General features: G+C 38.9%; 2 protein-coding genes across 4 annotated transcripts in view; both read right to left on the bottom strand.

The window, feature by feature from the left end:
* bsnb (bassoon (presynaptic cytomatrix protein) b) overlaps positions 1-1,690 on the bottom strand; it is a 62,442-nt gene extending 60,752 nt beyond the window's left edge. For all 3 annotated transcript variants that reach the window (XM_032514060.1, XM_032514061.1, XM_032514062.1), the window contains exon 1: positions 1,367-1,690. In XM_032514060.1, the coding sequence (XP_032369951.1) occupies positions 1,367-1,545 (179 nt within the window). In that variant the 5' untranslated portion in view covers positions 1,546-1,690. The remainder of the gene's footprint in view (positions 1-1,366) is intronic.
* A 2,123-nt stretch (positions 1,691-3,813) lies between these two features.
* Positions 3,814-13,234, bottom strand: bap1 (BRCA1 associated deubiquitinase 1). Its single transcript, XM_032514074.1, has 17 exons — positions 13,016-13,234; positions 12,706-12,735; positions 12,521-12,575; positions 12,201-12,333; positions 11,185-11,304; positions 10,298-10,359; positions 10,008-10,150; positions 9,538-9,616; positions 9,316-9,439; positions 9,022-9,156; positions 8,748-8,921; positions 7,498-7,631; positions 6,917-7,380; positions 6,442-6,672; positions 5,914-6,004; positions 5,754-5,826; positions 3,814-4,771 (listed from the first exon to the last, which is right to left on the bottom strand). Exons 1-14 carry the CDS (start codon positions 13,050-13,052, stop codon positions 6,545-6,547), a joined length of 1,818 nt encoding a protein of 605 aa, XP_032369965.1. The 5' UTR covers positions 13,053-13,234; the 3' UTR covers positions 3,814-4,771; positions 5,754-5,826; positions 5,914-6,004; positions 6,442-6,544.
* Between the last annotated feature and the right edge of the window lie 1,238 nt (positions 13,235-14,472).

Here is a 14,472-nt window from a genome sequence, read left to right as displayed (position 1 = left end):
AAACATTAATAAATGTATATGGTTTTCTAGTTACAGTGGCAGAACACATCCACATAATGCCTTACGGTCACTTTGTGTAATGGCACAAATCAAGCAAGGCATATTTTCAAAATAATCACCTTGAATTTTAGCCTTGAAGGAAGGTATGTACCATAAAAAAATATATACCGCTTATTGGATGGCAGGCTAAAATGGACAGTACCCAGAGACTGTAAGCAGGTGTGGCAAATCCAAGACGCAGCTGTGCCTCTGCATGTGCGTATTCAGGTCTACAACTGTTGAACTGTGTAACTAAGGCAATATCAGATCTTGTTGGAAGGGTTGTCCTTCCCACTCACCCACACAGAAAATACAGACCTACAGGCCACTACTAGTTGTGATTATACACTGAGGCTCTCAACTGGATTTTGGAAAAGGCTAATATTTTATCTGATTATATTGGCTTGTTATAGGACAAGTTTCCATATATCACTGTCAAAATAATGGAAATATTGTCATGTAAAGCTGCCATATAAATCTGGGCTCTGTGTCTGGATTTCTTATGGAGAGATGCAATACCACTCTTTCTTTTTCTGTGCTGTATAGTGGTGATAATTCCCACTAGGTGCATATTGATTTGGTTTGAGATCTGATGAGTGAGGCAGCTAAATGGCATATGCCTAACGGTCCTGTGCTCACAACGACGCTGTCTGCTGGTAGCATTGTCACCCTACACAACGCTGTCAGGATACAGACACCTCCTCCCAAGCAGGAAGGTGATTTCTCAGAATGACTTTGTACTGGTTTTCATGTCGAGGCATGTTCAGGTAATCAACCTGTAATTGAAACGAGTAAGCCATTTAACGTGAGATCCAGTGCACTTCGCATCAATTGCATTTCTAATTAATGTATTACCTGGAGCAATGGGTGAAATTAAAATCTGTCAGACCCATTCCAAAGTAGTCATATTTACTTGGCACTGCCTCATGAGGAAAAAAAAAACGTCGATCATTCACTCATGATACTAGCTACTGATGCCTGAGGACAGACACCGTGAACATTCCTATTGACACGTTTACAATGATTTATTACTGATTCTACATCGAAAGCGTTGCATATTAAATTTGACTTCGAGACAAATTGACGTTGAGTAATAGGGTGGTGCTGCTAAAAAGCAGAAATGGGTCTAAAAAGGGGTGGTGGTGAATTGTGTTGACAAGGATATTGAAATAAATAATTAAGCACCTATTCAAGTCTATCTCGGTTGATCCTATAGCCTATCTATGCTCCACATCGTACAGATGTACTGTACACGCCACGCTGCCGTGTAGCCTCCCTGATTTCTGTCCATAGTTTGGCGGAGAAGCGTCCTAGCTATCGCGGCTACCTGTTAATCCCCGGCCGGGGTCCAGCCCCACTTCCTCCGGCTGGCGCTCCATTGCTCGGCTTGATGAGCTGTCCAGAGTCCGGTGGTGCTGAAATGGAAGCCGGAGCCCCTGCTGCAGGGACGGCGGGGCCGGGCTGTCCCGCCTGTCCCTCCCCTTCCATACTGGCCTCGTTCCCCATCGCCTCGGGAAAGGTCTCGACGGAGAGAAACGATGTTGTAGATGGTTCTACAGCGGCTGTAAAAACTCAGATGAAACTCAGCGCTGCTCCCCTTCCGCCATCATCACCTACAATTCAGCATCCCGCACGGAGCACGCGCGTTGACGGAGAGGGTGAGGGAACGCGCTGACGCAATGGGTGGGAACTTGAATGGCTCATACGTGCGCGGTCACGACGCTCGGTTATCTCAAGTCACCATTTAATACATCCACGGTCACCACGCAAATACCTCTGAGTCCTCTATGGCACATGACTGGAGACCACTGGGACCTCCCTGATTCAATTCACGTTTTTATCTCATTGACCATTTGTTCTTTTTTATCTAAATGACCAGAAACATACACATTACACACAATTATTAGTGCCTGCATGTTTGAAATGTAACGATCCTTAATTAAATTTGTCTATATTTTTTACATTAAATAAATTGATCAGCAACTATTTTAATAATCGATTAGGATATTCAGATAATTTCTTCAAGCAAAAAGGCCAGTAAACCATTGGTTCCAGCTTCTGAAATTTAAATATTGCTGATTTTTTGTCGTTTGTGATATTAAACTAAATACTTGTGGGTTTGGACTCATAATTAGTAGGTATAAGAAACTGCAGGTTGGAGACCTAATATTTTTAAATCTAGATAAGATATGTGTCTCTAAACCAAATTACAGGAAACCAGTGGTGACATAACACAATAAATAAATAAATAAATAAATAAAAACCATGCTGTATGTTGTTTGGCTGAGGGGTAGTTTTTCTTAGCTCCTACTCCCACATAGGCTATGTGTACTTGACCACTTTGGCTGAGAGCCAGTGGCATTATTACAAGATGATCACACCAGTGCTCAAACATGTGGTAAACAGTGTCAGATGTAAAATAAAATAAGCAGCCCAATAGATTGCATGATGGAATCAAAAAGTAATGTTAAGATTGATAGCTATATATTACAAAAGATTATTTACTAATTTGAATAATGTAAAGTTAATGTTATTTCATTTAGCAAAAGCTAAATAGCTAGCTCTGCAGTAATTTACTACAAATGAAAGGAACAAAAACTGTAGATGAAAGCTGAGTAGTTCTGGCAGATCTATGCAAAATACCAGTTTAATTATACTTAGACTACATAATTATCTAAATACATATGTGGGCTACATCACAGTCATTGTGCCACAACACAATCCCTCTGCATAAAGTCCAACATCCATTTTATTGTAATTGGCTCTCTTTATAGCAGAGTAAAGGAGATGATTCTGAGATGGTCCCACTTGTCCCTGAAGGATTGCTACAGGGACGAGTGTACACCAACTGCTCTCCCTAGTGTACACCAACTGTCACTACAATAGAAACCTTTTGATCTAATAAACCTAAACCTAAACCTAAAAACAAACACACACACACACACACACACACACACACACACATGCCACTGAGTACAAGATCCTACCATACCAGACAGGACCCCAGGTGCAAGATGTGTAAAGATGCCCCTGAGCCAATCCAGCACATAAAAGCGGGGTGTAAAATGCAGGCAGGTACAGCGTACATAGAACGCCATAACCAACTGGCTGGCACAGTGTACAGAAACATCTGTGCTGAGTACTAGCCGTAAGTCCCAAAGTCAAAGTGCGAGACACCTCCAAAGGTGGCAGAGAATATCCAAGCTAAAATCCTGTGGGACTTCCAGATCCAGACCGATAAAATGGTGATGGCTAACCATTCAGACATTGTGGTGGTTAACAAACAAGCAGAAGAAGGCAGTTGTGATAGTGGTAGTAATCCCAAGCGACAGCAACATCAAATAGGAACATGAGAAGCTTGAAAAATACCACGGGCTAAGAGAGGAGCTAGAGAACATGTGGAAAGTTAAGGCAACAGTGATTCCAGTAGTAATCAGAGCACACAGGGCTGTAACCCCCAAACTGGGACAGTGGCTACAGCAAATTCCAGGAACATCTGAGATCTCTGTGCAGAAAAGTGTAGTCCAAGGAACAACAAGATATTGTGCAGAAGACCCAAGTTTAAAGGAAGAAGACCGCCCAGGATGGGGCAAGTGGGGAATTATATATAAACACAGTGTATATATATATATATTATATATATATATATATATATATATATATATATAAATAAAATATAATTGACTGTCTCTCAGTATTTATATACAATAATAATCCTGATTCAACCATTGTAGTCCTATTATTTAAAAAAAGGAAATCTGGATTATAGCAAGATATTTTCATTGACTTTATTATAGTGTGAATTGACAAGCACAAAGAACAATGGAACTCAGTGTACAGGTGAGCCAATTAACAGATACATATGTACAAAAAACACAAGTGCACACATCAGATATAATATTCACTGACTTTCAGATCCATTTCAGGTACAAAAATAACACAAGAGCTTGTTTTTCATCTGCAGGACCTCAAGAGATATTCATACACAGCTAGAGACCCTTAGATGAAAAGAAAAAAACAAGATGCATCATGACTTCTTGAGTTTAAAAATTGTCCCCAAAGAACGTTATTAAAAGATTCTTTTTATGTTATATAGTGGAGATAACTGAAATGCTATGGATGAATATAACACATGGCTTTTTGTGAAAACATTCAATACTTCATTGGCACCATAAAAAACAAGAATAAGGGATACAGATGAGGAAATATCAACTTAGTTACCAAATCTTATATTTAGTGACATACTAAACTGTACTGACCATAAGACTGTAGAGTAGCTCTTTTAATAAGAATGAATACTTTGCCAGATGCACCATTGGGCACATGCCTTTTTCATATTTACAAACCGTCCATAGCAGTGGCACAACAAAGAAAAAAATGTACATTGAGGCTAAAATGGTAGTACATATTTACATAAATGATAAAAGAACTGACCAAACACATGGTCGATTTCATGAAGAAGAGGAGGCTCTGGCTAAAATACAACACTAGACTGCTTTTATAAGAGTTTCAGGACTGCATCAATTTTCATTTTTTTTTGTGGTGATTGCTCGGTGCTCACAGGTGCAAGTTTCTTACAGAAGTTATGATTGTTGTAATTACTGGCGTTTGGCTTTGTATGGCCGAGAGCGTTTCCTGCGATCAGGCTTCCTCTGTTTGTGCAAGCGGCCAATACTCACTCCCTGCCGACGACGCACGGAAATGTTTTGCTCCACAAGGCTGGCCAACATGCCTGAGGAAGACACCCAGTCAGAATGAATGAAGGAGCAAAGAAATCATAAGAATACCAACAAAAAGCATATTTATAACATGCAATTAGGTTTTTGCATAAGTTTGGTGGCAATTTTTATGATTTATTTTTCTTTTTTCGTACATGTGTAGTAACGTCATACCTGTTGTATCATTATTTGTACCGCTGGTTAAGAGGAAAAGTATGGTCCTGTATGTACAATGGCTTGAATAAGTTTACACACCCATGCTAAAGTTGATTAAAAGAGGAATACAAAAACAACAACAACATTCTTTTGGAAATTGATCTTCATGCCTTAATTAAAAAAAACTTAGGAAAATCCCACCTTTTAAGGACACCAGTTTTCTTTGTGAATGAATAATGCAGATAAATAAATGTTCTTCCTTAAAATACAGGGGGCATTAGTATACACACCCCTATGTTAAAATCCCATAGAGGCAGGCAGATTTTTATTATTAAAGGCCAGTTATTTCATGGATCCAGGATACTATGCATCCTGATAAAGTTCCCTTGGGCTTTGGAATTAAACTAACCTCAAATCATCACATACCCTTCACCATACCTAGAGATTGGCATGAAGAACTTTCCTTAAGATCATCTCTCAATGCAAATCAAACTAGCTATTAGTCTAACTAAAATAAAATCATGCCAATCTCAAGGTAAGGTGAAGGGTTTGTGATGATATGGGGTTATTTTAATTCCAAAGGCCAAGGGAACTTTGTTTTTTTATTCCTCTTTTTAATCAACTTTTGCATGGGAGTGTAAACTTATTCAAGCCACTTATTTTAACGGTTAACACTGAGAACTTTAAATTATAAATTGGGTATATTGGTCCAGTTAATTGGTTTGTTATTTGTCTTGACATGTAAAAAAAAGTAGTAAACTAGTAAAACTCATTGTTTAGGGGATGCACACAACTAGTGCCAGATCATAGGGCAAAAAACCTCAAGATAATAAGATTTACCTTCTTGGGCCAGCATTGATATAAAGGTGCAGATGAACTCATCGTAATTATGGGTCCTCCTCTGATCATCAATCTGATCAAATGAAAACAAAATATTTTGATTAATAGCCAATAAAAACATATTAAATATATTGGGTTGTTCGTGGCAAACAAAACCTACTTTGTATTTCTTTCTCTTTTCTACTTCCTCCTTTAGGTACACCCATAATTGGCAAGTCGGCCTCCACACACTTGAGTAGTGCGAGCGCTCTGAGAGCAGAATAGTTGAAGGACTGTTTAATAAGGACACCTTAAAAATACAATGAGCAAACGCAAACATGTATGTTTTATTATACCCACCTTACATCCCTTATTTTGTCGTTCCCCCCCCAAACTTGTCCTCTCCCCTCCTCCTCTCTCATCTCTCTCGCTTCCTCCTCCCTTTCTCTCTCGCCTCTTTCTCTCTCTCTCTCTCTCTCTCTCTCTCTTCTCCTTCTTTCTCTCTCTCTCTCTCTCTCCTCTCTCTCCTTCTCTCTCTCTCTCTCTCTCGCTCTCTCTCTCTCCTCTCTCCCTCTCTCTTCTCTCTCTCATCTCTCTCTCTTCTCTCTCTCTCTCCTCTCTCTCTCTCTTCTCTCTCTCCTCTCTATCTCTCTCTCTCGGTGATAATAGCAATGTACATACTGTGTGCATTACAACACAAGGACTTACTTTGGGAGAGTACTTATCCCCAGGGGGCTTGTTGTCTGCAGCAGTTTCCAGAATTCCAGGCTTTTCCTTGCTCCCTCTCCTCCATCTTTACCACTCTTCTTCTTTCACCTCCACGACGGTCCCTCCTTTCCCTCTTTCACACGTTCCTTCTCTACTGATGCGGGGTCTGCTTTCCTTTTTTCTTTCATCTTCTCTGGAGTGCAAGGTCGCTTTGTGCTATCACCAGCCAAATCTAATGTACAGACAAAGTAACAATAATAAAAAAAAAGCTAAACTGAGACAATCCATTATTAAAAGTAGTGTATGTTATTCTCATTAAGTCCCTCCAAACTGTTTACTTCCATTGTCTAAGATGATTAATATGCTATGACTGCACTGTAAATATCAAGTGATGGACTTGAATGCTTACTTTAACAGAGGTTTTTAAACCACCCTTGTAAATAACATGGACGACAGTAACGACCTCTTGTACTCACCAGATGGAGCGAGGGCATAGATGACGCCATCCTCCTGCAGGTGTAACAAGGCTGCGCTGACAGAGGGACCCAGTTCTCTTACAGCGCGGTTATGTCTGGAGTCTAGCCTCAGCATTTCATCTTCTCCGAACAGCACCCGAGACAGATGGGATGCAACTGGACTGGATGGGCGTGTGGCAGCCTGGGAGCGTGCGGGTGAGCGCAGCGGGGAGTTGAAGGCACTGCCAATCTCAGAGGCTGTATCAGTGCTTTCATTGCTGGGTGTGGGGGAAGGCTGTGAAGCAGATGTAATGCAAATGCCTCCTGTGCGCCCTTCTGTGCGTACAGAAAGGGGTGTATTTAGGGCATCTTTCCTTTGGGCCTCCTTCTTCAGTTTCTCAGCCAAAACAGTGAGGGCAATCTGGCTCTCCATTCCAGCCCCAACACGTCCTGGTCGTGATCGCAGACTTGCCTTCCGTCTGAACCTAAAAGACAGTAATTTGAAACACAAGACCAAAATCTAAAAGCCTAAAGAGCTTTAGTCAGGTCATACCCACTAACATATGAAGAAAGTATACAAATGTACAGATTACGAGGCTAACCTGTTGGATGTGCCTGCGGAAGCGGTTACTTCCTCCTCATCATCTTCATAGTCATCTTCATCGTCGGAGTAGGGGGGTTTGGGAGGCCCTGCCGCTCGAGAGCGACTGACTCCAGCAGCAAGATCTTCTTCTTCCTGTTAAATCAGAGAACATCTGCATAATCTTTTTTTCTGCTGCCACCGCCATTATTTTAATATTTGGGTTGTCGTAACAACAGGAAGGGAGAAAAAATGAAAAACTGATACAAAAGGAGGATTTTAGTTAACAGTATAGTGGTTTGTATTTTCTGAATAGTGCCTCCTTAGTAAGAAGCATTCTACACATCTAATGTGCAAGAGGGAGTGATTGTGACTCAGCAAGCCAGCGAAGAAGAAAGATTTACAATGACATAACCAAGAGAAGTAACAAGCACAGTGAACTGTCCCTAAGTCAGCGAGACAGACAGAAAGCAATGTATGATCTGTCCTAGTTGCCAGCTGAGTCGAATAGTAATGTTTACACATAACTCAATGTAACACCAGACTCTGTTCTAGCAAATGGATATATGGTGTCATATGCTGTATAGATTTTGGGCTATAAAAACTGACAGATTTATTCCCATGGAGAGAAAATTAGCATCATCCAAAATTAATAGTGGGAAACTGTCTCGATGTTATACAAAAACACCCTTTAATCTAACTGTTACCTTGTAACTATAGAATTATAAAGCCTGTACTATTTAGTAAGTATTCTGTATTTGGTAAAAGTTCTGGTGTTGATGTTGGTGTGTGTGGTTTTTTGATTTGTATTGTGAAAACTAAATAAAAAAAAAAAAAATTAAATAATCTATTTTGTAAAAAAAAAGAAAAAAAGAAAGCCAAAGTCCTGAACACAATCTGAATTATTTAGTCCATTAACGAATGAACAGAAAACTTATTGGCAATGAATTAAAAACTTGTTTCTTCTCAAAAGTGAAGTTTTGCCACCTTTGTTTGCTGTATATGATGATAGATTATGTAGTTCAGGGACAAAATCAACTATGGGAAGTTTTGAGGAGTATTTTTCCTCTATTTTCTGACATCTTACGGAGCAGCAATAACGGATTATAAAAATAATCAGTATGTGCGGCCAGAACAACCCTTATTATACAATACAACCAATGCTTCAAACAAAGATCTTTAGAGGCCAACATTTGTGATGAAAGCACAGGACGCACACTTGATGTAACCAAAAGACCTTTCCGAACCTATACGCTTTACATCTCCTTCTACCTGCATTGGAGACTTGGCATAGTTGTGGTTGTCCAGGAAAGCAGGCAGCCGTTGAACAATGTGATTGGGACTGGTGACTTCCTGTGGTCCTCCTCCTGTGGGGACTGGGCGTTTGCCCATGACCTTAGAGTTTCCTGAGGGGCTAGGGGCATCCTTAGACTCATCAACTGAATCCAAAATGAGAGTGTATTTCAGTTGAATGTTTATGGTGAGCCCCTATACAATTCACAAGATGTATTTTAACATTGACTGGGGAAATAAAGGCAACCTAAGTACCAGAATCAGCACCCTGGGTTGTAACTGGCTCCACATCTGCCTCTTTCTTTATTGAAGTTGTGCTATCATCAGGGGAGGAAGACTCCTGCTGCTTCTTGTCATGGACATGCTCGGGCTGACTGAGCCGGATCATCTGAAGACAGGATAACACACAAAAAGTTATTCAACAACATACTAATGTCAGTGGACGTGACTAAGAAGATCTTGCTCGGCTAAATTTCCTTACTTGTTTTGGTGTCCTAATGTGGCTAAGTGTATATTCATAAAAAAACAAATTCTCGCATTTCCTGACCTTCTGTAGACCCTCCAGAACAGTCTGGCGATTCCTCTTTAGAATTTCGAGTTTGGACTCGTATTTCATCCTGCGGTCAGGCACCACTGCCATCAGGTTGAAGCGAATGTCATGGTACGGTTCACTGAAAAAGAGCAGAGCAGCAGAATGAAAATGAAGCTATGAGGGTGTGTGTGTAGAAGGTGAACCACCATTGCTTAAGCTAACTAGCTCAGGACTCACCCAGCAGTGGCCAGTCCAATCCTCTCCATGATAACCCGGCGAGCTTTATCGGTCCATTCCTCCTCCTCTCCCCAGGGCCCTGAAATAGATCGCAATATTATGATCTATTTAGGCAGCAATTTCCAAAATACAAGTGTGTAATAAAACAACACTAAATGCAATAATAGCAAATGTGCCATAACATGTTTTATCCCATGACAAATGAGGCCTGATTTCAGACTACACACTGGAATAAAAGTGGCTGAAAATAATGATAAAACATAACAAACAAAAGTAAACTTTAAAAAGGAGAAGAAATCAGAATAATGATTCTAGAAAATTCGGTTAAACCTATAGAAAAAAACTATTCTCAACATAATCATACCCTTTAAGACAACTTTCAGTGGTTTGATGGTAGCTATAAAGGAGACAGTGTGACAAGAACAGGACTACTTTATTTGATCCATTTCTCTGTCAGTGTATACTCATACCGTGGTCAATGGGGTAAGCCTTGAGTCCATCAAGCTCAAACAGGCGGTCTTTGATGGGCACATAGCTAACAAAGTGGAAGGCCTCCATGGTCCGCACTGCACTGATCCCATTCTGTTTCTCCGGGAGGTGCCTTGGCTCCGGTCTCCATAGAAACACGGAAAGAGAGCTTAAGAAACTGATGATTGCTCAAAGCCTGACATCTCTAAAAGTATGGTAGATCAAAGAGGATTTCCTTCACAGAATCAGAGACACCTGATAATTTAAAAAAGAACCATTGACTGTAACCTACCTGGCATGGCTATTATGTGCTCTGGCAAGCTCTGGGGCATTTCCTATTGCGTAACCTTTACTCTGAAAAATATATAAAAATAAAAATTTAAACATGAAAGTGGATGAGGAGCAAGGTGAGAGCGAGAGAGTGATTTGAAATTATATTTAAGGTGCAAAAACTAGTTAAATGTGCTTGGCAAGCTCTTAGGGCATTTTTTGTTGTTAACTTGTTTGCTTTTATATATTTGATAGGTTTGTGAAATATACACTACCGGTCAAAAGTTTGGGGTCACTTACAAATTTCCATACCACTCCATTATAGACAGAATACCAGCTGATCTGAGTGGGGGGCTACAGTTACATTGCCCATTATCTGCCAAATCATCCAATGTTCCAAAGGCACTTTCTGTTTACTAATATGATATCATTAAAAAAAAAAAAAAAAAAACTCACTAGAAAAACAATGGAGTACCCTTTTGCAATTATGAAAGCACATACTGTAAATGGAAAACTGCTGCACTGGTAAAAATTAAAATAAAATGATGCAACTGATCTCAGCTGGTGTTCTGTCTACAATGGAGTGCAATGGAACTTTCTAAGTGACCCCAAACTTTTTACCGGTAGTGTAGATTCTGATATATTCCGCCTTGGTGCACAACAGAGGAGATAGCAGAACATGTGGGGGATGTCTTTATCCCTGCAATGTACATTAGATGACCCAGACTAATTTTCACCTGTAAGTACCTATATAGTTTTTGTCAACTTACTAGGACTTCTTAGACTATCAAGAATCAAAGGAAAAAAAAATCTGAGAGCTAATTTTCAAGTTAAAACTATGAATATAAAGCACAGTATTAACTTACACTAAAATAACAGACAAATGAGTACGTGTGAAAAACGTCTTACCTCTGGACTAAAGCCCTTGGTGAAAGCCTTCATGCGACTAAGGGTGGTGCCAAGCTCAACGCCACTACAGTTCAGAAGCACACTCAACAAAGCGTGGGTGGCACATGAATTTGGTATCAGCTAGATTCAAAATGACAGCATAAACACAAGTCAAAGATAGAATATGCATTTTATTTACTATGTTTCTTTGGGCATTCTTGCAAGATATGAATACACAGGCTAGAATTTTGAAATGCTAGAAGAAGCTAAATGTCTTATGACCTCTACTTTGGTGGATTGGATCCAGCTTTGCATTTTTTAAATTACATAATGGTTAGTAAATTACAGGACTATATGTCCTTTCATTATTATGAAATTTTATAAATCTGGTTTCATATATGTTTTATTTGAGCTTACTTTTACCAGGACAGTCTGCTGAGATATGGATATTTCAATTTAAAGTATTAATAGTTTAATAATACCAACATAAATAGTAATCATAGTTCATCAATAGAACATTTTCAGAATTGTTATATTTAATTTTAGGTATTACTGCATACATTTACAGATTTTACAATATACAGTATATTATATAATCTTAAAACTTCTAAACATATGCTGTTTAGAAGTACCACGATTCACTGGCTATTCACAATATCATACAATTTGTAAAATGAATACTTTTGGCTAATAGTCAAAATAAGCTATCCAATTTTACAAATGACTTTTAGGCCTGATAAGTTATGAATGCCATTTGTCACTGTTTGCCACTTGAATAAATACATGACTTAAAACTAAAGCAATTGCTATCTAAAGTGATGGCTTTTTAGTCCAGACATACATTTTGGCTATGATTGAAATTTGCTCAGGAGCATTATATTCAAATCATGGACAGCACAAATACTGATAACATATTAAGAAATATGCTATGGGTTGTATGACTTCAAACACAGATCAGTTACTCACAAGTCAATATACTTAACATCACAGCAATAACTACAATCACTGCCAACATATATCATAACATAAACACTTACCTGATGAGCAAAGAACATATCATTTACAATTTCCTCGTCAATGACAGAGGTCTCATCCACCAAAGTGTTAACTTTCCTCCTGGATCGACGTTCCTCAATCCACTTGAACAGGAAGATGAAGCCATAGACAGGACTAAAAAATAAAATGATGCCAATCGCTTTTTACATGTTGTTGCTACAGTCAATGTAAGCAAAGGAACACTGTTTGTATTCAGACATGAGCATGGACGTCACTACCTGACATATCTACCAGGTAGTTTCATTCTGGATTTACTTGTTCCACAAACTTGAATAAATCTGATTAATTAAAGGTTATATACCTTTGACACTTGCTTTGAAGATCATAAATTTCCTCTACTTGGACACCTTTGATACCTACAGAACATACACAAAGAAACATTTTAATTAGCGGTATTAGCCCCGGGACTCAAACTCGGAGTTGTATATGTTGGTTATTCAGATTGTACACTCTAAGAGATTTAGCTACTGTATATAAGCTGCTCACCAAAATCTTCAACCAGCAAAGTGAAGAGTCCTGAAATTATTAAACATTTTAATTAGGGATAAACTGCATAGAATGCACCACAAAACAAATGAAAGACCAGCGTATTCTTTTTGCTAATAACATTACTGCTCCTCATATTTCACGTTTGATTTCAATCAACGTGCACATAATTCAAGTAAATATTCTATTCTGCAATGTTCTAATCTTGCATTGATTTTAATTTCAAAGCCTAATAAGTCAAGCTGCTCAGGAGGCTAACTCTCTATTTGGCTTCATGTGGAAGCTAACATTTGTTAGCTGTGTTTCTCACCTGGATCACTCTCGAGTTCCAGCCATCCTTTATTCATTTTCAAATTTGTGCACAGCTGACTAATATTTAAGATGTGTTCCAGTCCATGTCCGAAAGAGGAGTAATAATCTTAAAAGATAATGGTGTATCCATTCACGAGACAACTGTAGAGAGCTCAAGATAAACACAATAGACAGACTTCGCCGCCTACAAACTACGTCATCAAGAAACGACGGGTGGTCGCAAAAAATCGTCCTCTCTGCAACTTCCTGTAGTCAAAATCAAATCAGTAGTTTTGTTTATTATGTGTTTTTTCATTAAATTATGATAAAGTGTATGTAAAACAATACACACAACTTTTAAAATAATAGTGAGGGTGATATACAAAATTAGGTAAATATAATATTTTTCGCACGTGTGTCCATAAAATCACGACTTTTCTCCTAAACTGCTCCACAGTGCTTTCTGAACGTGCCATAATCATGTACTATAAATATACAGTCTATGACCATAATAAATAATTAAATCAAGGCATGTTTAATGCCAGCCAAACATACAAACAGTACTAGACATGTAATGTGTATACCTAGTATTTAAAACACTGCGGTTTTTTTTTTTTACGTTTAAAGGCCTAGTAATTTGGACTTGAAGTGTTGGACATGAAGTGCTGCGAACATTAAGAGTTTTTTTAGCTTGGCTTTTCATAACACCGGAACTTAGTTTGAGCTACCTCTACGGGGACGGTGTTTATGGTAACACTGGAAAAATTAGAAATTAGCAACGTTTATCCGTTAATTTAGCTACACATTACTGTGCAAATTCATTTATTGGCCGTTGTATCCACAGCGAGGTTTCTTGAAGAGTGCAGTGAAGCCGCATACACGGTAAGATCAAACAACAACCCGATGTTTAAGTTCAACTGGCGCGTCTTACCTTAACGACAATGTTAGCCTGTTTGTAATTCAGGCTAGCGTTAGCTACGTCAACGTTACACCTGAACAATATACGATTGTTATCTTGCTGCGACAGCCGACAAAACAGTCAATTTTCCTCCAGCCCAAGTTTCAGCCATCTACCCTGTTTTGCTGTCACTAATGGACAATGAACAGTTCAACAATTACGTGGTTTTATCGTTTGAATTTGCGTTTATTGTTGTGTAATTGGCATAGTGGTCTGCCTGCTCAGTCTGAGAAACAATAGTATTTATGTGCATTAAGTTAGGTAGCCCATTAAGCCAACTAACCACAGCTGTTTGATTTTAACGTTAATTAACAACAATAACAACATGATAATAGATAGGATGCATGGGTAGCTTTGTGCTAACGTTGCTAGCTGCCTCCACCCTCGATTCAAAAGCCTTTGGGTGAAATCATGTCACGTCACTTGTAATGTAATTTAAACATTTACAGTCGAATCTTGATCTATGTATGACCTCTCAGATAAATAAATAAAATTAGAAACACATGGACTCACATTGC

Source organism: Etheostoma spectabile, chromosome 4, assembly GCF_008692095.1.
Source record: "Etheostoma spectabile isolate EspeVRDwgs_2016 chromosome 4, UIUC_Espe_1.0, whole genome shotgun sequence".
Classification (NCBI taxonomy): Eukaryota; Metazoa; Chordata; class Actinopteri; order Perciformes; family Percidae; genus Etheostoma; species Etheostoma spectabile.
Note: the sequence above shows the minus strand (reverse complement) of the source record. Positions and strands in the feature narration are given on the sequence as shown.

Coding starts and splice junctions, on each gene's coding strand:
- bap1 (XM_032514074.1), bottom strand. CDS start 13,052: ATGAATAAAGGATGGCTGGAACTCGAGAGTGATCCAG. Junction 11,305..12,200: donor ATATGTTCTTTGCTCATCAG/GTAAGTGTTTAT, acceptor TTTTGAATCTAG/CTGATACCAAATTCATGTGC. Junction 9,440..9,537: donor ATTGGACTGGCCACTGCTGG/GTGAGTCCTGAG, acceptor GCTCTTTTTCAG/TGAACCGTACCATGACATTC.